This window comes from Chrysemys picta, chromosome 4, assembly GCF_011386835.1.
Source record: "Chrysemys picta bellii isolate R12L10 chromosome 4, ASM1138683v2, whole genome shotgun sequence".
Lineage (NCBI taxonomy): Eukaryota > Metazoa > Chordata > Testudines > Emydidae > Chrysemys > Chrysemys picta.
In genome coordinates, this window is record NC_088794.1 from 106,554,064 (window position 1) to 106,580,288 (window position 26,225).

General features: G+C 43.0%; 1 protein-coding gene across 10 annotated transcripts in view; it reads right to left on the reverse strand.

The window, feature by feature from the left end:
* HEATR5A (HEAT repeat containing 5A) overlaps positions 1 to 26,225 on the reverse strand; it is a 119,552-nt gene that overhangs the window by 46,251 nt on the left and 47,076 nt on the right. For all 10 annotated transcript variants that reach the window (XM_065595418.1, XM_065595420.1, XM_065595423.1 and 7 more), the window contains 4 exons: positions 16,287 to 16,450; positions 16,013 to 16,188; positions 13,293 to 13,398; positions 7,646 to 7,836 (listed from right to left, as the gene is read on the reverse strand). In XM_065595418.1, coding sequence (XP_065451490.1) covers positions 7,646 to 7,836; positions 13,293 to 13,398; positions 16,013 to 16,188; positions 16,287 to 16,450 — 637 coding nt within the window. The remainder of the gene's footprint in view (positions 1 to 7,645; positions 7,837 to 13,292; positions 13,399 to 16,012; positions 16,189 to 16,286; positions 16,451 to 26,225) is intronic.

The window sequence follows — 26,225 nt, forward strand, 5'->3', positions numbered from 1 at the left end:
AAAACTACAAAAGATTTATTAAATTTAGGACAAAACACACATTATCTGATTTACTTCATAATCATGTTATTTCTTCAAACATGACAAAAGCAGAAACATTGTCCAAACTAAGAAGATTGCAAATTTCTAAGCTTTAAAAAAAAAAAAAAAAAGAGTACAATAGCAAGACCTCATTCTACTCCCTAGACAGGATTACCACAATTTTGTACGTGCAGTTAGGCAGTGACACCCTTTTACCAACTTAATGCTTTTCAACATTTAGCCTATTACAAAGTTTCAACCAAACCAATCCAATCCAATCTTCTTGACACACACTCAGCTGATATTGAACTGGCTGGGCAGGATTGTAGGTCTTTTTAAAATTAACAAAATTTTTAATGCAACTGTCCTGCCTTCTGAATTTTTTCTCCACATTCTTCCACCATTTTGATGCAACTGTGATGCAATCTCTTCTGTAAATACAGGACAGATCAAATTAATCTGGATCTTAAATTTTACATTCTAAAAGAGAAGGAACAAATTCAGGATTATGTTTCAGTCTCTTTTTCCTGCTCTGAATTCAGTTTGAAAACTAATGATACTCAGACCTCAGTTTTTCAGGAGCCAAATTAGTGATCAACATTACTCAAAAGAGCCACAGTAGTGCGATATATGAACATAAGAATGGCCATACTGGGTCAAACCAAAGGTCTATCAAGCCCAGTATCCTGTCCTCGGACAATGGCCAATGGCTGGTGCCCCAAAGGAATGAGCAGACAGGTTATCATGAAGTGATCCATGCCCTGTCACCCAATCCCAGCATCTGGTAAAGAGAGGCTAGGGACACCATTCCTACCCATCCTGACAAATAGCCATTGATGGACCTATCTTCCATGAATCTATCTAGCTCCCTTTTGAACCCCGTTATAGTATTGGCCTTCACAACACCCTCTGGCAAGGAGTTCCATAGGTTGACAGTGTGTTGCGTGAAAAAATACCTTCTTGTGTTTGTTTTAAACCTGCTACCTATTAATTTCATTTGGTGGCCACTTGCTCTTGTATTATGAGAAGCAGTAAATAACACTTCCTTATTTACTTTCTCCACACCAGTCATGATTTTATAGACCTCTATCATATCCTCTCTTAGTCGCCTCTTTTCCAAGCTGAAATGTCCCAGTCTTATTAATCTCTCCTCATATGGAAGCCGTTCTATACCCTACTATAAAGCATCCTGATTGGTTAATTAAATTACAGTGTTTTAATATCATTGCCTGTTGGGTTCACTCCCTCTGGGGCACCTGGCATTGGCCACTGTCGGTAGACAGGATGCTGGGCTAGATGGACCTTTAGTCTGACCCAGTACGGCCATTCTTATGTTCTTAATATCATATGCTGAAAAGAGCCACAGTCTGAGTATCCATGCTGCAAACTCTGTACTTGGAATCAGTGATGTTAGCTAAGTTTCATAGCTTCTCTGAATCACTTTTTTCAATTATTGCCCTTATATGGTTCCATTTGATTGTTGTTAATTATCTAGCCAGATTTCCAGTTTGAGACTGTGTCAATGGTATCATCAGACTGTAGTCTGCTGAGTCACTAAAAAGTTCCTTCAAGTGTTTTCCAGTCAACCAACTTCCCAAATGTGCTTTAACACTTTGTTAGGCATTACTTTTTAAACCAGAAAATTTTAAATAGTACGCTGAATGCCCGCCCATACATTAGAAGTTTAGGATGACTGCATCTGAAAAGTTATCTTCTACATATTTGTTGTTTGAACAAATGGAAGAGACCTAATTTGTCATATTTTTCTTTATACATTAGATGGCACCTTCAACAGCCGGCTACCACATTCTGTGGTTTTCTTTTTGGACAAAGAACCAATGTGCCTTGTGTGGGCGCTTGAAGCTATTATCAAGTAATTTTTCATATATGACTGACCATCTTGTATTAACAAACCTCTATTTTTATTTCTTCAAATGCAGTATCTAGCAGTGCATGCAGAAGTTCAAAATCTTTCAGGAAATTATATGCAGGGTGAAATGCTTCCATTGTTCCTTTAAATTCTCATTTTGCGCTACACTGTAAGTGATACCAGTAGCACAAAACAGTATTAAAACAAGTGCAATTTTTTGGCATGATCACACCTTGATTTTTGCCATTTTTAGATGTACACAGATTGCTCCTGAATTACACTGTTGAAGAGCTGCTGGAAGGCCTGGAATAGGGACTAAAATAGTCATCACTGCTGCATTTTAACAATAAAAGTCACATAAAATTGTCTCACTTGCCAAACTCAATGTTCTGCTCTTATTACTCTAATAAAATTTCATTTGATATCCAAATAAACACAGAAACCTGTTTTCAGCATTTTGAAATGAGAAAAAATTCTTTCCATCTTGCTCCTCAACAAATTGGTTTACATGTTAGTGTAGAAGAATTATCTGCTTTCATAACTTCACTCCTTTCAATCGTTGTTTCCTTCTATTTGAGGCATATTGTCTCCAATAAATTCACACATTATTGGTAATCAATAAACTGTAACCACTGGCTGTGACAGAATATAGCCATGTTCACACCCTACACACTGTTGTAATAATTTTGTACAAGGCATGTCTTGTGAGGTATCATTTAAAAACTCGTTATTTGCTCATCTATAATAGCATGGCAAAATGCAAGTAGCAGGATTATATGTGAAGTTATAAACATAAGCGGAAATCATGACTAAAAGTAGGTTTTCCAGATAAGACTAGGGAGAGGCTAAACCAGTTCCTCAGAAACAATGGTCAAATGGACTCCTCAGCCAGCTGTAAACAAGGCTGATGGACCATTGCCTGTAAGCGGCCATTCTTTGGCAGGAAAGGGGACAAGAGCATCTTAACAAAGAAACAGCATGGAGTTTCCTTCCCCACACGCTACTACTTGTCGCCTTGCTCCAAGCTGGAAATGCTTCTCAAAGGGGGGACAGAATTATAAAAAGAAGAGGCAGACACCCCAAGAGACCCCTCTCTTTCTCCCTGCCCATCACATTCACTGCACCAGAAGACACAAAGAAAGCAGATGTTGGACTCTGGGGGAGGGGTCGTGACCTGAGAGTTTGGTTGCTAATCTGCTGAAACATGTGGTGAGAAAACTTTGCTTTAAATCTAACATCGTTTGTTGAGTTACGCATCAATAAATGTTTTATCTTTATTTTTCTTGTAACCACTTTTGACTTGTATGCCTCCTTACTTGTACTCGCTTAAAAATCTCTCTTTGTAGTTCATAAATCTGTTTTATTGTTTTCTCAAATCTGTTGTGTTCTAGCTGAAGTGTCTGGGGAACACCACTTGCGGTACCAAGTTGTGCGCGTATTATTCCCTTAAATGAATAATGGACTCAATATAGTTGTATTGACCAGAAGAGGGCTGGGCAGTACAGGACATATGTTTCTGAGAGAAAGACTGGGAGAGTAGTGGGGTCACCCTGCGGTAATCTTTAAGGCTGGTAAGAGCCAAGGTGTGGCTGGCTGCCTGCAGCACACACAGACATAGCTGTGAGTGACTTACATGCTGGAGGCTCTTTGTGAGCATTCCAAGTAGGAGGCTACAGCAGCAAGGGATTGTAAAGGGTACCCCAGGTTACAGGGCAGGGATGACACAGCTACTCATTGGTATGGATTGTACCCTGGTATGTCACACCAGTTTTACATTAGCTACCGTTAAAATGGGATACAATCAATACTGTGAAATTGCAGGGAACCACATTAAATGCACCTTCTAGAAGTTTCCAGAGTTTAACAAACTAAGACTCTTAATCAGTTCCAACCCATTCCCATCTTCAGCATCAATGACAGTTTGTTCCACCCCATTAGCCACATCTTTCTCTCCAACCACCAATGATGTCATCTATTGCCCTTGCCTTCTAGGTTTCTAGTCAGTTTTGGAGCTCTCTTACTATTTCCTAATACAGTGGTCACCAACCTGTCGATCGCGATCAACTTGTCGATTCTGGGGATTCTCCCAGTCGATCACGATCTCTGGCTGCGGGGGTGCAGCGGGGCTGCCCGCTGCTGCTAAAGCAGGCTCCCTGCCTGCCGTGGCTCCACATTGTTCCCAGAAGCAGCCCTGTAGGCTGGGGGAAGAGAAATGGACAGGGCTCTCTGAACGCTGCTACTGCCTGCAAGCACTGTCCCCACAGCTCCCATTGGCCAGGAACAGGAAGCTGTGGCCAATGGGAGCTGCGGGGGTAGTGCCTGCAGAGAGGGGCAGCACGCGGTGCCACATGCCCCCCCCCCCAGGGGCCACAGGGGTGTGTTGGCGCCTTCCAGGAGCGGCATGGCCACATGTGCACTACCAATTGGCAGGGTGGGAGGTGGCCCTGTTCAGGAAAATGTTGGCAAACCAGTAATGTGCCTAAACCACTATTGTGTATTACTAACAGTAGTCAAGTTAACAGGCCATCCTGAACCATTCTTGCTTATTGCTAACAAAAATAGCTAAGTCACCAGGTCATAAATTGGTCATGCAGCGGCCTCAGTGTAACCAGACAGAAGGGGCAGGGATTTCGGGTACCACAGACAGAACAGCTTGACCCGCACCCCTTCTGCTAAAAGTGCTAAAATTGCTAATGCACATATTGTAAATATCTCTGGTTAATTGGCAATCATAAGGTGTCTGACCTTTTAACGCTGCTTGCTTAGCAAGTTTTCTTTAAGAAATAGGTCATTGTATTACTAATGTATAAATAAGGGGGAAAAGTTTGAGGTAATTGGACTTCTAAGGAGGGGCTCTTCAGGGATGCTCCCTCTGGACGCATCTTCGGGTCCCCACAGGCAGACGGAAGCCTGGCCAGCTGAAGCCTGTCACGGTGCCACTGAAAAGCAGCGCTTAGCTTCGGTAATTATCGAGGGTTGGGGATGTTTCACTAACCTGTTGCGGATGTGTGTAAGTGCTCAAGACTAAGTAAAGTTTAGCTTTAAGTAAAAGCACTCTTGTGTTGTCCTGTTTGTGCCAGCCATCTATCGGTCAGACGGCCGTGTCTCCCTTGATTTATTTCCTAATACCATCTCGCACAGAGTAAAAGTTACCGAAAGCTTTGAGGTGGTGCCAATGTGCCTGAGTGGGGCCGGGGCAAGCAGTGGGTCTGCCTTAGTCCCGTTGCACTGCCAACTGGGAGCGCCCAAGGTAAGTGCCCCCCAGTGGGAGCCTGCACCCCAGCCCTGAGCCCCCTCCCGGAGCCAGCACCCCATGCCCCCTCCTGCACCCCAAATCTGCTCCTGCACCCCAAATCCCTGTCCCAGCCCTGAGCCCCCTCCCAGAGCCAGCACCCCATACCCCCCCTGCACTCCAAGCCCCTGCTCCAGCCTGGAGTCTCCTTCTGCACACATACTCCCTCCCAGAGCCCACACCCTACACCCCCTCCTGCACCACAACACTGCTCCAGCCCAGAGCCCTGCACCCAAATTCCCTCCCAGAGCTTGCACCCTTCACTCCCTCATGCACCCCAACCCCCTGCCCCAGGCTCAGCCTTGAGCCTCCTCCAACACTGCAAGGCCCCTCGGCCCCAGCCCAGAGCCCACACCTCTCCCAAACCCTAACCCCTGCCCCAGCAATGAATATGAGTGAGGGTGGGGGAGAGTGAGCGATTAGGGGAGGGGGGAGGAAATGGAGTGAGCGGGCAGGGTCTTGGGGAAGGGGCAGGGTAGCTCCTGGGTTGCCTTTAAATTCAAAACGTGATCTTGGGCGTAGAAAGGTTAGAGACCACTGTCCTAATAGGTATAACAAGAACCTAGATAGTCTCATAATCAGTATGGTCTTATTTATTTGTGGTAGCATTCGTTATGTGCTAGGCACTCTCTAGACACATTAGGACAGTCCCTACACATAGAGGATTTAAAATCTAAGCATTTCCTTTTAACTTTACAATACTTAAAATTTCCAATTACAGATTGAAATCAGAGCCTAAATGTTTCCATTATCACAGCAAAAAAAACCAAACAAACAAACAAAAAACCACCAACACTTAAAAATGTTGATATGTCCAAGTAAATACTTTCAAGTAACATAGAAATTTAAAATGAAAAAGTCCGAGAAAAAAAACCCTGGGTTTTTAAAAATATATATTCTTCTCTGCCATACCCAACCATGCCATACAACAAAACACATTATATAAACGAATGCATTTCAAGCCTCGTTGAAGTGCAGCTATCATGAAACAAGTTAAAAACAATTTGCCAGAAAGTTTCAGCTTCAACCCTGAATTTCCTTATTTTTGTCAGAAATATCTCACAAATATTAAAACCATTTCTGTATATAAATTACCTTCAAATCAGGCTGACTTTTTGTATTTTTTTTAAAGACTTGCTAAATCTAATTTATACCATTTAATAAAAATATAATGTTGACAGAAAATGGTGTGTCTATTTTGTCCTTACAAATTTAACTTTTTACTTTTTATGCATCCGAAGAAGTGGGCTGTAGTCCACGAAAGCTTATGCTCTAATAAATTTGTTAGTCTCTAAGGTGCCACAAGTACTCCTGTTCTTCTTTTTGCGGATACAGACTAACACGGCTGCTACTCTGAAACTTTTTACAAGTTTACCCTAGTGCAGATAACCTAGCGCAGATAGCGCAGTATAAAGTCCTCTACAGCACCTAAGTGGAGCTGTTGATAGAATGAACACCCATGTAGGCCTCCACACATCTTCCATGTTGTTTCCTTGCCACTACTGCATAAGCTAACACAGAAAGCTTTTTCCTTCATAGATCAGAGTACCAGTATAGCAGAAGCTGCACTGAGCTGAATGCTGTGGCCCTGGGTTTAAGGATGGATTTCACCTATCTAGTCTCCCTCAAATCCCAGTACTTGACCTGCATAACAACCAAGTGCTCATGGTTTATGTGAGTGAAGTGATTTTTACCCATGTGAATGTGGCATACACACACACAGTTACCATGCTATTACAGTGATATGTTATAATGCTATACAGTAGAACCTCAGAGTTACAAAAACCAGAGTTACAAACTGACCAGTCAACCACACACCTCATTTGGAAGTGAAAGTACGCAAATAAGCAGCAGCAGAGACCAAAAAAAGAAAAAAAAGAGGCAAATATACAGTATAATACTATATTAAACGCAAACTACTAAAAAAAAATAAAAAAAAAGATTTAATGAAGTCAGGAAACTGTTTTTGTGCTTATTTCATTTAAATTAAGATGGTTAAAAGCTGCATTTTTCCTCTGCATAGTGAAGTTTAAAGCTGTATTAAGTCAATGTTCAGTTGTAAACTTTTGAAAGAACAACCATAATGTTTTGTTTAGAGTTACAAACTCTATTCCCAAAGTGTTTGTAACTCTTGAGGTTCTACTGTGTTAAAAATGGTGAGGCAGCCAATTTTCAAGTATTTAGATTTAGATTGAACGTACTCAACTTCCATGGATGCCTGCATAATTTCTTTCTTTAACAGGTCTTTTTATAGTAACTGAAGCACAAACTGTGTGCATAAATTTGGCCATACTTTTGCCATACATTTAAAGGTATCCAAGATTCAACCACAGATAAGTTATTTTATAGGAATTAATTTCCTTTAAAATATTACGAATATTGAAGCCATGTTGAGTTTGCAAGTATTTGTATAAACTTGAGTAAATGACAGCTTAATATGAACATTTTTTAAAATGACTTACTTGTCAAAACTAACTTGGGCCAATCCAGCAGTGAAGGCACTGTCAGCAACCACTTGTGCCAGTCTGGCCAAAGATTCTGCAGCAGCACATCTTAAAAGTGGGTTATTGCTTTCCAAGGCACCCATTACTAGAGTCAGTGCAGGTCTTCTAACTTCTTCTGGACCTAAATTTCCCTTGCAGCTAGCCAAGTGCTAAAAATAAATTATTTAATAATTGAATTGGTAAGACTGCATAATAAAGATCATTTCCCCTTTTAAATATTATGATTCAGCAATAAAAACAAACATACATAAATATTTAATTTGGTTTTCTCAGTGAGCACACTCTATTTAATATCGGGCAACTATATTTGTACCCCTTCTTCTTTGCGACTAACAGGTATGGCCTCCAGAGAAGTACAGTATACACTGATAAGCAACGTAATATACTCAAGGCATAACACCTCCACCATTTCAAAAATAATCCTGATAAAAGAATTAATGAATGGGCTTTTCTCCTGCAGTAGTCTACAATAAGTAAATGCTTGTAGCAGAAAACCTGGGAAAGAATATTAGGATGAAAAACACTTAAGGAAAATAAAATAATATAGATTTTAAAAGTTCTAATGAGAGCACATGCATGTGATTGAGACTGATGGAGAGCATCTAATAAAAACACTAGAATTTATTCAATCAGTGTTCAATTAAAATAGGAATTGTCAAACTTCCTGTGATCTGGGACCTGGCTATTTTAGAAGCCAGCTAAGTCTCTGCAACTCTCCTAACAGATTTGTATTCCAGTGATAATGCAGATAGATAGATCCAGGCATAGATTACCTGCTACTCTATTTAAAGTGTTCCATGGAACTATGTAATGTCTTTGCCAGGAGATCATACTAAGCCCAAACCTGATAACATTCAGCTTGAAAACCACAACATACCTTTAAAATAAAGAAATTATGTTCATTAAAAAAAAAAATCAGGCCTAGTCTACACTAGGAAATTAAGTCGCATAACTACGTCAAAACTAGGGGTTTGAAAAATCCCATGAGCGACACAGTTAAACTGACCTAACTCCTGGTCTAGGCAGTGCCAGGTCAATGTCAAAATTCTTCTGTCAACGTAGCTACCACTCTTTTGGAGGTAGATCAGCTAGGCTGATGGGAGATATCCTCCCATCAGCATAGGTAGCATCTTCACTGCACCGCTGCAGTACTTTTAAGTGTAGACAAGCCCTCATTATGAACAGACAACCTCCTCTGAAATTTAGCAAAGCCAGAAAATCATGTCCACACAGAATTTTAAGGACATCTCCAACTATTGCTGTAGCATCTGAGTTTTACCATCACACTGTTCAAATGTGACTGTGCCGATTCTGGCGAATACCAGTGGAACTGCACAGGTGTGAGAGCAATGCTGGGAGATGTCCCTAAAACCCTCAAGGTAGATGCAGCCAGAGAGGAAAGCATAATTTTCACCTTCTATAATTTTCCATAATTCTGTTTGCCACTTAACATAGTTAAGGTGCTTATCATCACAGTATCCAAGGGCAGACTAGATAACACTAATGCAGAAAATATAACAGGTGCCTTTATGATGACAACTGCTGATCTTACCTAATATCAGCACATCTAGAGACAGAAAACATTCCACATTGTATTTACAGATAGAAGGAAACCGGAAAGTTACACAAGAGCTAGGCATAAAGCATCGAACAGCCAAAAGGTCTGTTAGAAAAGCAAAGTGGCAATCAACTCCAGAGAGTTCTATCTAAAGTATGACAATGTTACAAAGAATTATTGATTCACTATTTTGTATTTTTTTATTTTGTATTTGTAATGGAAAAACTGTTAATCTTGGTAGACCTGGGGTAATAGCACTCTTGGTTCCTCCCTAAAGCTGGAGGAACACCATTACAGAAATACAACATACCCTTAAGAAACATATCAATTATTTGGTTCTGCTTAATTGCTTTTAAGAGCTAAGTTTGCTCAACTCTAAACATCAAGAGGGAAAGAGAGAACAACCCTTCTTGAAGCTCAGACAATAACAAACAAAGCCATCAAACAATAAGACATTAAAATATAGAATTCCAGGAAACTGGGTGTTGTGAAACAAATATATATATATATATATATAAAATTTTATACCAAACATAAAAGGCAGGCAATGAACTCAGTCCATAGTATTTTGTTATACTACTCTGAAACATCAAACAGAGGAAGGAAAAAGAGAATGATGAATTGACCAAAGGGAAACATTTTTATCAAAATATAATGCACTTTCAGGAAACATCAGTGAGATTTTAATGGGAAAAAGTAAAAATGACCCTTTGTACATCCACGTATTTGGAAACGTGTTTTGACAAGCAGTCATTTCCGAATGAACAATATGCTATACAGCTACAATGACCACTACTCATGCTGCAAGAGGAGAGACAGGTTTCAGTTAGCCTCTGAAATGTACATAAAAGTATACTCTGCCTATTTTTCTTCTCACTTTCACCAGTATAACTCCACTGAAGTTACTCCACTTTTACACCAAAATCAGGTACTGCGTTTCTAGAGTTTTTGTTTGTTTGTTTTTTTAAGAGAGAGTTTTACCAGACATTTTACCATACTGGTGGTTTTTCTCTGAATGAGACCCAACCACTTGCACTGGCAATATTAGTTGACCAGGGCCTCCGACTCCTCTGTTCTGTGCTGGCGTACTGCCTCCTGCTCCACCATTTCCATCATCCTTCCTCATGGAGCACCTTCCTTCCTTAGTGCTGCTATCTTCACTTCCTGACATCCAAGATTACCATGCCTATTTCCATAGTTTCCAGCTGTGAACAGGGTGTTCCTAGAGCACTGCTACTGAAGAATCTGTTTTAATGGATAGGAGCACTACAAGATTGGTTTTCATCATCTCCATTCTTTTCTCCACAGGGCACTCCAGATAGGACAGTGAGTGGAAATTGTCCCCCACTGGCAGCATGCCTCAGAGTTGCTCCAGGTGCCAAAGAAAGAGAGCAAGATCCCTGCATCCATACCAATAGAGCCCAAACTAGCACTTCATGCAGTATGGTGAGTGTAAGGAAAGCCTATGACTGGAGATGGGACAGTAGATGGGGAGGGTTCCAAGTTACTATAGAATTTTTTTCCTCACGGTGTCTGGCTGGGATGTGCTCATGGTCTAACTGGTTGCCATATTAGGGGTTGATAAGGAATTTTTCCCCAAGTCACACTGGCAAAATCAAACTGGGGTTTGTTTGGTTGGGGTTTTTTTTGCCTCTCTGCACTTGCTGGTTTGACCTAGACTAAATGGTGGATTCTTTGTAACTTTAAAGTTACACTTTAAACTTTGAGTCCTTAAATCAAGATTTGATGACTTCAGTAACTCAGCCAGAGGTTATGAGCCTATTAAGGAGTGGGCAGGTAGGCCTGCAATGTGCAGAAGGTCAGACTAGATGATCATGATGGTCCCTTCTGGCCTTAAAGTTTATGGGATAAAGGGGTCCCCCCCTGCATCGATTTTCCCTCTGGCATAGTAGAGCCCTACTAACTCCTTTTCAAAGTGAAGTATAAACCCTGCCACGCCCTTACTAACTGGGCATTAGAAGAGTTTGCAAAGGATTCCTCCCTCTTTCATTGCAGGAGGAAAAAATGGTCACTGAGACCTCCCCTTCACTGGCGGGGAAAATGCCATACACATTTTCAGAGAGAAAGGAGTGGGAGGATCAATATGCAGAACCCCAGTTCCACAAAAAAGATAATCTTCTGATGGGAGAGACAGAAAAAGAATGCTACGGACTCAGTAGTAAGGACGCAGGAGATAGATAATAATGAGAGGAAAAAAACAAAGACGGAGAGATCAATGGCAGGGATGAAAGCTACAAGGAAAACATGGGAAAAGAACAAGATGCTGAAAGGACAACATTAATGAGAAAATTCAGTGGGGCAAAAAGGCGAGAGGATATTTCTCCCCAAAGATAAAATCAGAGTCGTAGTCAGAAGGGACCAATCTGATCGTCTAGTCTGACCTCCTGCACAATGCAGGCCGCAGAATCTCACCCACCCACTCCCGCAACAAACCCCTAACCTATGTCTGAGCCACTGAAGTCCTCAAATCATGGTTTAAATCAAGGTGCAGAGAATCCTCCAGCAAGTGACCCGTGCCCCACGCTGCAGAGAAAGGCGAAAAACGTCTGCCAATCTGCCCTAGAGGAAAATTCCTTCCCAACCCCAAATATGGCGATCAGCTAAACCCTGAGCATGTGGGCAAGACTCACCAGCCAGACACCCAGGAAATAATTCTCTGTAGTAACTCAGATCCCACCCCATCTAACATCCCATCACAGGCCATTGGGCATATTTACCGCTAATAGTCAAAGATCAATTAATTGCCAAAATTAGGCTATCCTATCATACCATCCCCTCCATAAACTTATCAAGCTTAGTCTTGAAGCCAGATATGTCTTTTGCCCCCACTGCTTCCCTTGGAACACTGTTCCAGAACTTCACTCCTCTGATGGTTAGAAACCTTCATCTAATTTCAAATCTAAACTTCCTGATGGCCAGTTTATATCCAGTTGTTCTTGTGTCTACATTGGTTCGGAGTTTAAATAATTCCCCTCCCTCCCTGGTATTTATCCCACTGATATATTTATAGAAAGCAATCATATCTCCACTCAGCCTTCTTTTGGTTAGGTTAAACAAGCCGAGCTCTTTGAGTCTCCTTTCATAAGACAGGTTTTCCATTCTTCGGCTCATCCTCGTAGCTCTTAACTGTACCTGTTCCAGTTTGAATTCATCCTTCTTAAACATGGGAGACTAGAACTGTACACAGTATTCCAGATGAGGTCTCACCAGTGCCTTGTATAACAGTACGAACACCTCCTTATCTCTATGGAAATACCTCGCCTAATGCATCCCAAGACCGCATTAGCTTTTTTCAAGGCCATATCACATTGGCGGCTCATAGTCATCCTGTGATCAACCAATACTCCGAGGTCCTTCTCCTCTTCTGTTACTTCTAACCGATGAGTCCCTAAACGTATGACTTTGCACTTTTCACTATTAAATTTCATCCTATTACTATTACTCCAGTTTACAAGGTCATCCAGATCTTCAAGAAAATTCAGAGTCAAGAAAATTAAAAGAGAGAAATCTCTAGACAGCAAGGAGAAAATAAATACACCTGGTCTAGACTAAGATTTTAGACAAACATTTTCTATGCTACTTGAAAGAAAGCCAAAGAAGGGAAGAATGAAAGTGAGAGATGGACAGAGACAAGGACATGTGAATAAAAAATGAAGGAAGGCAGAATAAACAAAACAGTCATATAGCTACTAGGCTACTTTATTTTACTTCCAGTGTAGTATTTTATTTCTCTGCTAGAGGAGGGGAGATAAGAAATAAGGAAAGGTCCAACTGTGATCCCCAGGGGTTTAGGAAGGTGGGAATCTTCAAGCAGATATTCAATCTGAGAGGCTGTTAGGGATGTGGACTCCACCAATACTTTATTTTTAATATTTGAAGGCTGATTCTCAGATTGGTTGGTAAATTAAAGCTGGTTACTGGAAAGGATTACAGAAATGTTCCCATGGTAGGGCAAGATATGCACTTAAACTGAATGACATCAAGTTTTAGCATTAAAACGAATATTTATAAAAAGAGCAGATTTACCTTCAGAAAACTAGAAAATGCTGATACAATGTTTACTTGTACTGTCTGCTGTCGTGCTCCTTTTGTTTGTTTTATGGAAGCCAACAGTTTTTCTAACACTTGGAGCCTTAAATCAAAACAAGAAAAAAACATTGGTCAAGCCTTTTTTTAAAAAAAACATCAAACAAAATCTTCAGATTATGGAAGCATTTGAGTAGCAAATGCAACGCTCTAAAGCCTCAAGTGACTTCCCATATCCTACCATCACCATACAGTGGTGGCTTCTCATTAACTAATTTACATGCCAATTGTTTGAGGTCAGCAGAGAAAGCATTTTAATTCAGATTCCTGACATTTGTTTTGTAGATAAAAAGAATATTATCCACTCTATAAACTCTGTCTGGTATTGTACATACTTCAGGGCAAAGACTGCTATATTTGGGCAACACATGTTTAGCTTTTTACAAAGCCTTGTACATACATAAAACAACATAATGCTGAAGATGGGTTCAAGGAAGTGACAAAGCTCTAGAAGGGGGCTTTAGAGAACTACATCACCACCAAAACAAGTTAAGATAGAACTGTCTTTCTAAGCTCCTTTTCTTAAGTAATATTCTCCAGATTTTCTCTTATTCCTTTCCCATCCTACTCTTTTTTCTTATCATTTACTTTGCTAATCCTCCTGCATGCACACACAGAGATCCCTTTCTTGCCTCTGCTTGATATCTCTGCCTACAACAAGATTTTTTGTAGTCCATATCGGCACATGTACTTCCACTATCCTTATGTACTTTTTTTGTCCTTGCTTCTATAACAGGATATTTATTTATAGATCATCTTTCATTATCTCATTACCAATGAGTGGTTCCTATTAAAGAGGACTGTGTGTCTGGGAATGGTATAGTTTGGGATGCCTTATGGGCACAAAATTATAAGCACCACCAATGAGAAACAGATAAAGGAAAAAACAAGACAAAAATAGCAAGGGCAGAGAGAGAAAAGAGAGACCAGAGACGCAGAAAAAAGCGAAATATAGAAGAATAAAATTAGTGAAGCGAGAACAAGGAGAGAGATGGTGGTAACTGCACAGGAATGTATTTTGCAAAGTAATGGTGCGAGGAAAGATATGTGAATGTAAGTAATTGGGGATGGTGTTGGCAGGAAAGAATAATGAGATATCAGATGGGTCATTGGAATGGAGGGAGATTGAGTGGCACTTTCTTTCTTTTTCTTTCGTTCAACACAAAATACTGTGTTAACTGGTTGATTCTTGCTGAAGCCCAGAGAATCAGCCAATTCCTATCTTATACCATCTCATTTGAAAGACCATATCACACATTACCATCTTTTTTCTGATTGAATAATCCTGGATAAGATTTCCTTCAGATCCTTCAATGCTTGCTGCAGCATTCCCAATTTATGCTGGCCAAGACAGTGAGATTCAGGACCCCTAAAATGAGCTCTCTCCCTTACATAGAATTACAGAACATAATCACACTAGCAATCATGCTCATTTCAGGATTAATTGTACAGTACTTTGAAAATGCAAAACAACATAAGTGATCCCATTTATCCTGAATCAAATCTTATATATTCTAAGTAAATATTTTATTGTTATATTTTTGTATTTAAAAAATGGAGAATGACCAACAGCACAAAAAAGTGTTGATGTTTTTCATCATTCAACAATCAATACGATCATAAAGCTAAATCAAAACAACTTTTTAAAAAACAGAACAAAGCTTTGTTGCTTCCGTTATGTTCTCTTGTGGTTGCAAATTACAGTTTTAGGGTACGTATTCTTGTTTCTTTTAAGACTTTTCAAATTACTTTGTTTTCCTTATTACTTTTCTAATTCCGGTCTTAAAAATATTTTTAGCCTGTCATTGTCAAGTATAGAGGATTATATTTTACTGTGATTTTCCCACCCTTTCCCCCCTGATGTTCAAGAGCCCTTATAACAATTAGTATGCAATAAAATCCTCTCAAGACAAATTTTATATTTATCTGGAAAAAGAACTGTTAATGTACAACGTTCAGTATTAACAGACTACTACACCGCTACCTCAATATAACGCGACCCGATATAACACGAATTCAGATATAACGCGGTAAAGCAGTGCTCCGGGGGGGGGCGGGGCTGCGCACTCTGGTGGATCAAAGCAAGTTCAATATAACGCGGTTTCACCTATAACGCGGTAAGGTTTTTTTGGCTCCTGAGGACAGCGTTATATCAAGGTAGAGGTGTACTAAGCATGGAAAGAAAACAGGGATTAAGAATTGTCCTCTTAAGACATTTTATAACACTTTCTCCGTCAATTAAACATGGATGGAAAACTTATTAACACTATATCTCATTCACGTGCTATGTAACAGTGACATTGAGAACCTTTCCCAGACCCGAAGAACTCTGTGTAAACTTGAAAACTTGTCTCTTTCACCAACATAAGCTGGTCCAATAAAAGATATTACATTGCCCATCTTGTCTATGCAATATAATGGTCCATTTTACTGGTTCTTTCTTTTCATCAATATCAGTAACTGCAGACTGAGAGCTGACATTTTCAGACTGTACATTAACTTCCAGCCATAAATCTATCTTTTTAGCTCATGAAAATTCCCTTCATAATTCATACCTTCTATAGTCACATACCTTTAGTCTACATTGTAATAATATTTTAAACATACTAACTCTCTTTAGGCTCTGTTTAACTAATGGTGAATTTAAGTAAATCCTTTACCTTTGAGATTCTGCTACATGGGAAAATATAACTCCAAAGAGACGGACTGCAGCACTGATAACAGATAGTGCGGGAGGTAGAGGTTTAGGCACTGAATCACCTTCTGCAGCTTTCTCATAAATTGAGTAAGGGTCATACTCCAGGCTTCCTCCAGCTATATTGCTACCTAAGAGGAGCTGCAAAGGCAAATATATGACAGTAACATTTCCTGACTAAGTCACAAATCACTGCTAACCCTACTGTTAACTAATTGTTATACTAGTACTGCAAATACCTGCTCTTCAATAAATCTGTGGTCAGTCTCTTGCAAGAAAGGACCAAGTAAAAGAAGATCATCCTGGTGACAGAGAGGTGGAAGCAAGAACGTAGAGGCAGCCATTTGGTTATCAGTGGCAGTGAAGTCAGCCACTAGCTCCTTGAGAATAGCACAGAATTTTCCTGCAAATTATAGGGACAAAGAAAATAACTTATTCAAAATAGTGATTAATTACTTGACCACTTGCAGTTTTGTGAACAAGGCATTTATACAGAAAAGCTGATTTACAATCTAAAATATTTCTTAAGACCCCCAATGCTGCAACTTCTTGTGTGTGACAGACTACTGCATTCACATGGAGAACCACTGACTTCACTGGAGCTCGATGTGGGCAAACCAATCCATCCGCACACAAGAAGTTGTGAGATTGAGGGTCTTAGTTTTTATATAAGGCTAAATAGAATAAAATGCATCCTTTTCAAGTGACTCCAAACCATTATTCTTCAATACAAGTTACTTGGTGGGCAACAGAGCAGTTAGCCAGGCTTGTGTAGATAGACAAATGCAAGTCCATGAAGAGAGATCAATTTCTCCTATCAATTTTCTAGAAGTTAGTGCCAAGTTAGCGTGGGATACATTACATGTCCAAATATAAATTAAAATATCTGGGAATTAGATGTTACTTAAAATACTCACCCTGTATTGACTGGGAGAAGAAAATGAAGAGACACAATAGAAGCAATGGAGAAAGGAAGAGCAGTGAGGAGGAGAATGGACATTAAGAGGAAAAACAGTGCCAATACCAATGAAGCTAACAGTTAGGTAGGTGATACTGGCAGTAACACAGTAGTCCCCAAACTTTCTACCTCACACTCATCCCTTATCCCTGTTCACCGCCCCCCGCCCCCCGGCCAGGAGTGGAGCTCTGGGAGGGGGGGATGTGGATAGGGATAAGGGGGCTGAGGCTGGGGCCACAGCAGAGGGCAGGCATGGATCCTCAGCCAGGGGCCAGGACCAATGGCTGGGGCCAGGACCCCAGGTGCGGGGCTGGCAGCTGGGGCCAGGGCCATGAGCAGAGCTGGGTAGCGCCCCCTCCATGCCCCTGGTGGGAGCTGGCACAGGCCCCAGCCATGCCACCCTGAATGTTCCTCTGTGCCCACTTAGGGGGGGGCGTGCCCCACAGTTTGGGGACCTCTGCAGTAGAATGACTGTGTGTGACAGAGACAATGTGTGTGTTTGACACGGAGAGTGAGTGTGAGTGAGTGAGAGAGACAGACAGACACACACACATACACACAGTGAGTGTCCTGGCTGCTGGGAAAGTTTCTGAGAGACGGCCTGCGCTGTCTCTTTAAGACACTCACTGAAAGCTCTCCTAGTCTGTCCTGAGCCCTGTTGTCTCCCCTCTCCCGCTCAGCTGAGATGGGGAACATGGGCAATGGGAGGGGGAGAGAGAAACAGACAGACAGAGACTGTGTGAGTTGGCTGATGGGGAAATCTCAGAAACACTGCACTGTCTCTCAGAAAGGCACTCAGCCACTCACCCTTCCCCGCAGCAGCTTGAGTTCTGAGTCAGGCTGTGTCCCCTCTGCCCTACTCTGCAGAGATGGGGTACATGGGGGGGGGGAAGACCCTAACATCAGATCCTCCTCCCCTCCGCGCCCCGCACAGCCAGCAGGATGGTCCCAGGAGCAGCTGCAGGATGGCGCAACGTGCGGGGAGGGGAACCTGAACACATGCTGCCGGCTGTGCACGCTCTCCTAATCAGCGGGGCAGCATTTAAATCTCTTCTGCGTGGCCGCTCAAGTGCACAGCTTACAGGGAACACAGATCATGACTGAAATACAGGTATTGAAGGATATGTGCTGTTCAGGAAAAACAGAAATAAAGGTAAAGGTGGTGGAGGAACATTGTATATTAATTATGAGGTAGATTGTAAAGATATCAGAAGGGATGGAATGGATAAAACACAGTTTGTTTGGGTCAAAATCACTTTGGGGAAGAAAGCTACCAGTGGCTCTTCTCGGATAGTACTTGGGATATGCTACAGACCCCCAGGATCTGATTTGGATATCAATAGACACCTCTTTAATGTTTTTAATGAAATAAATAGTACTGGGAATTGTGTGATTATGTGAGATTAACTTCCCAGATATAGATTGGAGGACAAGTGCTACCAATAATAATAGGGCCTAGATTTTCCTGGATATGATAGCTAACAGATTTCTTCACCAAACTGTCACCAAACCTAAAAGAGGTGATGCCATTTTAGGTTTGGTATTGGTGAGTGGCGGAGTACTGCACTCTAGTATGGACTCGCTTGTCTCACACAAGGATTATCAATGTACAACTTAATTTCACCATGCGTATTATTTCAGACAAACTTAAATCTACTCCTCTACCATGCTTACCAGTTCTCTGCAATATTGAAAACGTAGCAAAGATTGTGATGAAATTGCATGATATGTCACATCTACCATTAACTAAAGAGTTGTTTAATTCACCACATGGTCATCTGCTCTCATGATGCCCATTGTGGGTAAGTTTACCGGGTGAGGGATTTATGATAGAGCTTCACTGATCCACAGAGAAAGTGACAAATAATCATCTTATCTGGGCCCCTACTCCACATCAACCTGGGTTTTATTTACCAGGAAGGCAATGGAGCCTTCTCAATTGGTTTTGTACCGGAGATGGAATCTGTGCTGCAGCAGAATTTTGGCGGTGTTTTAGAGACAGTCCACTATGTCAATGTGTGCAGCCACAAACCATGACCCACACTGTTGAGGACTGCAAAATGACTCAATTTCCTGGAGATCGTCATGCCTAGAAAATTGTTAATAAGAATGCCGTGGCTTGTCTTGACCAGATTGAATACACCAAAAAAAAAAAAAACAAAAAAAACAAAAACAAACAACCAACCAACCAAACAAAAAAAACATCCGTGAGGACCTCATAGAAGAGCTGGTTGTAGGGGACTACCTTGGTTCAAGTGATCATGAGCTAATTCAGCTCAAGCTAACTGGAAGGATGAACAAAAATGTATCTGCAACTAGGGTCCTTGATTTCAAAAGAGTGTTGGGAGCGGTGCATTACGGACAGCTATCCCAGCCTGCAAGTGACTGCAACATGCTTTTCAAATGGGGGTGGGGTGGAGTGTGACAGGGATTGTGTTGTGTGTATGTGGGGGGAGAGAGAGTGGGTTTTTGGGGGGCTGAGAGTGTGTCAGCATGCTGTATTGTAAGTTCAGACCCCCCTCTCTCCCACCCCACCTCTCTCTCATTCACTCAAAGCAAACAGTAAATGTTTGCTTTTTCTCAGAGCTGATAAGCAGCCAGCTTCTCCCAAACGGAGCTTTGAAAGGGCATTTCCGCATTCCTGCAGCCGATTTCACAACAAAGACAAGAGTGGCCACTTCACTTAAGGGGATTATGGGACGTTTCCGGAGGCTGATCACAGCGCAGTAACGCAACACCTTGTTCACACTGGCGCTGCGGCGCTCCAGCAGGGGCGCAGCAAATGTTATTCCACTTGCCAAGGTGGAGTACCAGCAGCGGTGTAGCTGCGGAGTCAGAGCGCTCTACGTGCCTTGCCAGTGTGGACAGGCAGTGAGCTAGGGCGCCCGGGGCTGCTTTATTGCACTGTAACTCGCAAGTGTAGCCAAGGCCTAAGAGAAAGCAGAAAGCCTACAAGGAATGAAAGATGGGAAGAACTGGCAAGGAAAGCTACCTCTCAGAGGTCAGAAAATGTAGGGAAAAAGTGAGAACTGCCAAAACCCTGAAAAAGATAGTAGGATATGTTTATGTCAATAGTAAATGTATATGTATATGTCAATAGTAAATGTTTCTATAGCGATATAAATACCAAAACACAAAACAACAACAACAACAAAACCAAGGAAAGAAAAAGTGGGACTGCTAAGCAGTGAGGCTGGGGTGGAGGTTAAAAATAATTTAGGTCAGGGATTCTCAAACTTCATTGCACCGCGATCCCCTTCTGACAATAAAAATTACTATACAACCCCAGGAAGGCGGACTGAAGCCTGAGCCCCGTCGCCCCACGTAGGGGGGGTCAGGATTGGCCAAAAGTCCAAGCCCTACCATCCCAGGCGGGGGACAGGGGAGAGGAGGAGGCGCCCAAGCTCAAGGGCTTCAGCCCTGTACGGCAAGCCTGTAACCTGAGCTGTAATCCCCAGGGCTGAAGTCTTTGTGCTTCGGCCCCGGGGATGCAGCTCGGGCTTTGGCTTCGGCCCCACACCCCAGCAAGTCTAAACACCAGCCCGGGCGACCCCATTAAAACGGGGTTCGACCCACTTTGGGGTTCTGACCCACAGTTTGAGAACCGCTGATCTAGGTCTAACACCTAAATGAATACTTTGCCTCAGTTATTAATAAGGGTCATGAGCTTAGGGGTACTGTCACGGTGGCCAATGGAAATGAAGATATGGAAGTCGAAATTACCACATCTGATGTGAAAGTCAAACTCAAACAGCTTAATGGGACCAAATTGGAAGGCCAGATAATCTCCATCCAAGACTATTAAAGGAACTGGCACATGAAACTGAAAGCCCAGTATCACGGATTTTTAATGAATCCATAAACTTGGGGGTTATACCCTATGACCGGTATTAGCAATTCTCCAGTTTTTAAGAAAGGGGGGGAAAATGATCTGGGAAACTAAAAGCCTGTTAGTTTGACCTCAATTGCATGTAAGATCGTGAAACCAATTTTGAAAAAAAAAGTAGTTAAGGACACAGTGGTAAACAGTAATTGGGATAAAATACAACACGGTTTTACAAAAGATAGATCATGCCAGACCAACCTGATCTCTTTCTTTGAGAAGATAACTAACTTTTTAGACAAAAGAAATGCAATAGATCTAATCTACCTTGATTTCAGAAAAGCATTTGATACAATTCCACATGGGAAATTATTAGTAAATTGGAAAAGATGAGGGGTAATATGAGAATTGAAAGGTGGATAACGAACTAGTTAAAGGGGAGGCTACCATGGGTCATACTGAAAGGTGAACTATCAGGCTGGAAGGAGATTACTAGCATAGTTCCTCAGGGATAGGTCTTGGGACCAGTTTTATTTAACATTTTCATGCATGCCTTTGGCACAAAAAGTGGGTGTGCTCTAATAAAATCTGTGAATAATACAAAGTTGGGAGGTTTTGCCCATATAAAGGAGGGCCGGAATATCACACTAGAAGAACTGAAGAACCTTGAAAACTGAAGTAATGGAAATGGAATGAAATTTAATAGTGCAAAGCGCAAGGTCATGCACTTAGGGACTAACAACAAGAATTTTTGCTATAAATTAGTGATATATCAGCTGGAAGCGACCGAGGAGAAAAGCCTGGGTGTACCGGTTGATCCTATGAGCCGCCAATGTGACACTAATGAAATCCTAGGATCATCAGGTGAGGTATTTCCAGTAGAAAAAGGGAAGTGTTAATACAATTATACAAGGCACTGGTGAGACCTCATCTGGAATACTGTGTGCAATTCTGGTGTCTCATATTTAAGAAAGATTAATTCAAACTGAAACACGTGCAGAGAAGGGATATTAAGATGATCAGAAGAGTGGAAAACCTGCCTTATGAGAAGAGACTCAAAGAGCGTGGCTTGTTTAGCCTAACCCAGGGGTGGCCAACCTGTGGCTCCGGAGCCACATGCAGCTCTTCAGAAGTTTAATATGCGGCTCCTTGTATAGGCACCGACTCCGGGGTTGAAGCTACAGGCACCAACTTTCCAATGTACTGGGGGACGCTCACTGCTCAACCCCTGGCTCTGCCATAGGCCCTGCTCCACTCCACCCCTTCCTGCCCCCTCCCCTGAGCCTACTGTGCCCTTGCTCCTCCCCCCTACCCCTCAGAGCCTCCTGCACGCCACAAAACAGCTGATCATGAGGAGTGAGCAGGAAGGAGGAGGCGCTGATTGGTGGGGCTGCCAGTGGGTGGGAGGCTCTGGGAGTGGGGTGTGTGTGTATGCTGATGGGGGCTGCTGAAGTATTACTGTGGCTCTTTGGAAATGTACATTGGGAAATTCTGGCTCCTTCTCAGGCTCAGGTTGGCCACCCCTGGCCTAACCAAATGAAGGCTGAGGGGAGATGTGATTGCTCTCTATAAATACACAGATGGGTAAATAGCAGGGAGGGAGAGGAGTTATTTAAGTTAAGTGCTAGTGCAGACACAAGAACAAATGGATATAAACTGGCCATCAACATTTAGGCTTGAAATTAGGTGAAGGTTTCTAACTACATCGCTACCTCAATGTAACGCCACCCTATATAACACGAATTCGGATATAACACGGTAAAACAGTGCCCCGGGGGGCGGGGCTGCGCACTCCGGTGGATCAAAGCAAGTTCAATATAACACGGTTTCACCTATAACGCAGTAAGATTTTTTGGCTCCCGAGGACAGCGTTATATCGAGGTAGAGGTGTATTAGAGGAGTGAAGTTCTAGAACAGTCTTCCAAGGAGAGCAGTGGGGGCAAAAAACTTAACTGATTTCAAGACTGAGCATGATAAGTTTATCGAGGGGATGGTATGATGAGATTGCCTACAATAACATGTAGACAAATATTCCCATGGCCAGTGATGAGACACTAGATGGGGAGGGCTCTGAGTTAACTACAAATAATTATTTCCCAGCCAGGTGTCTGGCTATTGGACTTTAAGTATGTGGGCAAGACCCAACTGACCTAGGTCAGACTGGCAGAGACCCTGAGGTATTTTTACCTTCCTCTGCAAAATGGGACATGTGTCACCTTCAGGTTTAAATTACTGTAAATGGTGAATTCGCTATGACTTGAAGTCTTTAAATCATGATTTGAGGACTTCACTAACTCAGCCAGAGGTTATGGGTCTATTACAGGAGTGGGCGGGTGAGGTTCTGTGGCCTACAATGTGCATGAAGTCAGACTAGATGTTTATGATGGTCCCTTCAGGCCTTAAAGTCTATGAGTGTGGTGATCAACTGTCTGTCCTCCAGCAATATAGATAGCCAAGAAGTATAGTATATAGCAGGGGTCGGCAACGTTTGGCACGCGGCTCGCCAGGGTAAGCACCCTGGCGGGCCGGGACAGTTTATTTACCTGCTGACGCGGCAGGTTCGGCCGATCGCGGCCCCCACTGGCCGCGGTTCGCCGTCCCGGGCCAATGGGGGCGGCGGGAAGCCGTGGCCAGCACATCGCTCGCCCGCGCCGCTTCTCGCCACCCCCATTCCCAGGACAGCGAACCTGGGGGCCGCGATCGGCCGAACCTGCCACGTCAGCAGGTAAATAAACTAGCCCGGCCCGCCAGGGTACTTACCCTGGCGAGCCGCATGCCAAACATTGCCGACCCCTGGTATATATCCTCATATTTCAGGAGTTTGCGCTCATCAAGCAGAGCATGAATAGACTACAGCAGCAAGTAGTATAATGATATTTTGATCAGTAATTTAACCTTTAGGGTATTAAATTAATTTTCTTCATTTTATCAGATTAACCTTTAGACAGGTCTTTGCCTCACTGTACATAAAGCACAATGGCATGAAGTATTTAGAGTCAGCATATTTTAAGCTATCCAAGTGTCACCACTATAAGAGTATGATTTGGGATAAATTTTCTGGTGTAAAGCCAGAATTATGTCCACTACAGCTACTGTGTTGACAAACACTATCCCACACACACCTTATACAGATTACTCCTGAGGGAATTCTGTGCCAAAAAAATAAAAATTGTGCACCAAAAATATTAAAATTCTGCAGAAATCTGCATATTTTGTCAATAAATAAATGTGGAGGCTCCAGCATGTGTGGCAAAGTACCTTCTTCTCCTCAGCAGGCTCAGTCCTTTTTAGCCTTGGAGACACAGGCTTGGGCAAAGCAAATCCTTGTAGGTAGCACAGGGTCTGGCTATTCCTTCCCTCAGTCAGTCCCTTGTGCTTGTTTATCTTCCCTTCTGGGGACAGAGTGCGGCCTTCCTTGCAGGAAGGGTTCAGAGCCTTGCTGCTCCTAGCTTACTAGCAGCTTCCCTGGTTCTCTCACTCTCTCTTCGCCCCCTCCTTCCACGCCAGGGAGGGTTTAAAAAGGTTCCAAGCAGTTGGAGCCAGCTGAACCTAATTAGTTCCCTGGTAACCCCTTGCCCAGCTGAACCATGTTCTCTCTCCTCAGTGGCTTGGGAGAGGCCTTTTAACCTCCTGGGACTGATTACTACCCCCCCCCCCCCCGTTCTAGCTGTTTGTCCTGGGTTTGCCACACATGGTAGTGAGGAGCACAGGCCACGGGCTGCACAGAGGTGGGAAAATCACCCTGGAGGCCCCTCCCGCCCCCCCCCCAAGGACATGGGCTCAGTGAGGCTTCACCCAACTGTGACAAATGCAAGGGCTGGGCCTGCCCCAGAAACACCCCAGGGCCCTGCCCGTCCATGCCAGATGCACCAAGGTAGCAAGTGAGAGGGACAGTCTCGCATGCACGCTCAGCCCTGAACCAGGTGTGCGCAGACAGACTCAGCCCGGCAGGATCCAAGTGTGGAGGGGATCCAGGTGTGGGGTGAGAGGGTTCTGTGTGGGGCAATCTGGGTGCAGGTGGCTTGGTAGGGAGTCTGAATGTGGGGGATCTGGATGCACAGTGGCTCCTTGAGGGGTTCCAGATGCAGCGGGAATAGGACTCTGCAGAGGGGTCCAGGTGAAGGTGGTTGGGGCTCACTAGGGGTGGTTTGGGTGTGTGGGGGGGGATGAGGTTCAATGGGGGGCTTAGTAGGAATATCCAGGTGCTGGGAGAGTGAGGCTTAGTGGGGTGGGGGTCTGAGTGTGGGGGGCTGGTCTGGGTGCAGGGGTGGGGGTCCAGAGGGGGAATCTGGATGCGGGATGGGTCTCCAGATGCAGGGGGTGAGGCTGTCTGGGTATGGCTCGGTCGAGATGCACGGGGGTTGTCAGACAGGAGAGCAGCTACCTGTACATGGACCCCTCCCCCCACAGCTGAGGAGCGATGGGGGAAGGAAATGTGTGGGAGGGGGTGGAGCTTCCTGAAGCTGTGGAAGGTTTCTAGGAGTGGGTCTGATCCGGCCCCCACTGCTCCTTGCATGGGAAGAGGAAGTCCCATCCTTCCCAGCTCAGCAGGGACTAGCAGCTGAGCCCAGTGCAGGGTAGGAGCCCTGGCCCCACCCCCACGGTGATTTACCTCTCAGCCAGCTGTTCCAGGCACCCAAAACAATGTGCCTGCACTGCTCGGGAGGGGTGTGTGTGATGGCTCTTGCGGCATCTCTTTGCTTCCCTGTCAGAAGTCATTTTTTTTGCGTGGAAGCAAAGAAATCTGCATGAATTCTGTATGCATGCAGTGGCACAGAATTCCCCCAGGAGTAACAGATATTACATACAGCCCTCCCCCAATTTAAGAGAACATTAGAGTTGCAAAGTCAAACATGCAAAAATTAGGAAATATGTTTTCCTGTGCAACCGTAATGATACAATCTTTAATTAAATGATCACTACAGTTATTACTCATTCAGTGGCATTGAACTTTCTTAAGTTTTTAAAAAAGCAAACTGAGAAAAACTCCATCATGTGGAACTATATTGATGCCTACATAGTTCATTAGTATGATTGGGACCTTTAGCGTAACTGGCAGCAGCAGTAGACTGTTATCCTCTATGTGGACCAGCCACAATGGGGCGGCACATACATTTGACTTTTTGATCCTGTTCCCCACTTGTCCCTACCACCTAGGCCTTTATTAATTCACCCCTGCTTCTACATATATAAACTTCAGTGACTAATTAACATTCTGGATAAATGCCATATTCGTTAACAAAGAATGAAAACCTCCCCACTTTCAATTAAGGCTTACACTCACAATATACAGATTCTGAGAGACACAGAAGATCTTCAATATAACCAGGGAAGTTCAGATATAAAAAGCAAAAACAAAAAATAAAAAACCAGCACCATAAGTCAGTGTTTCTCAAA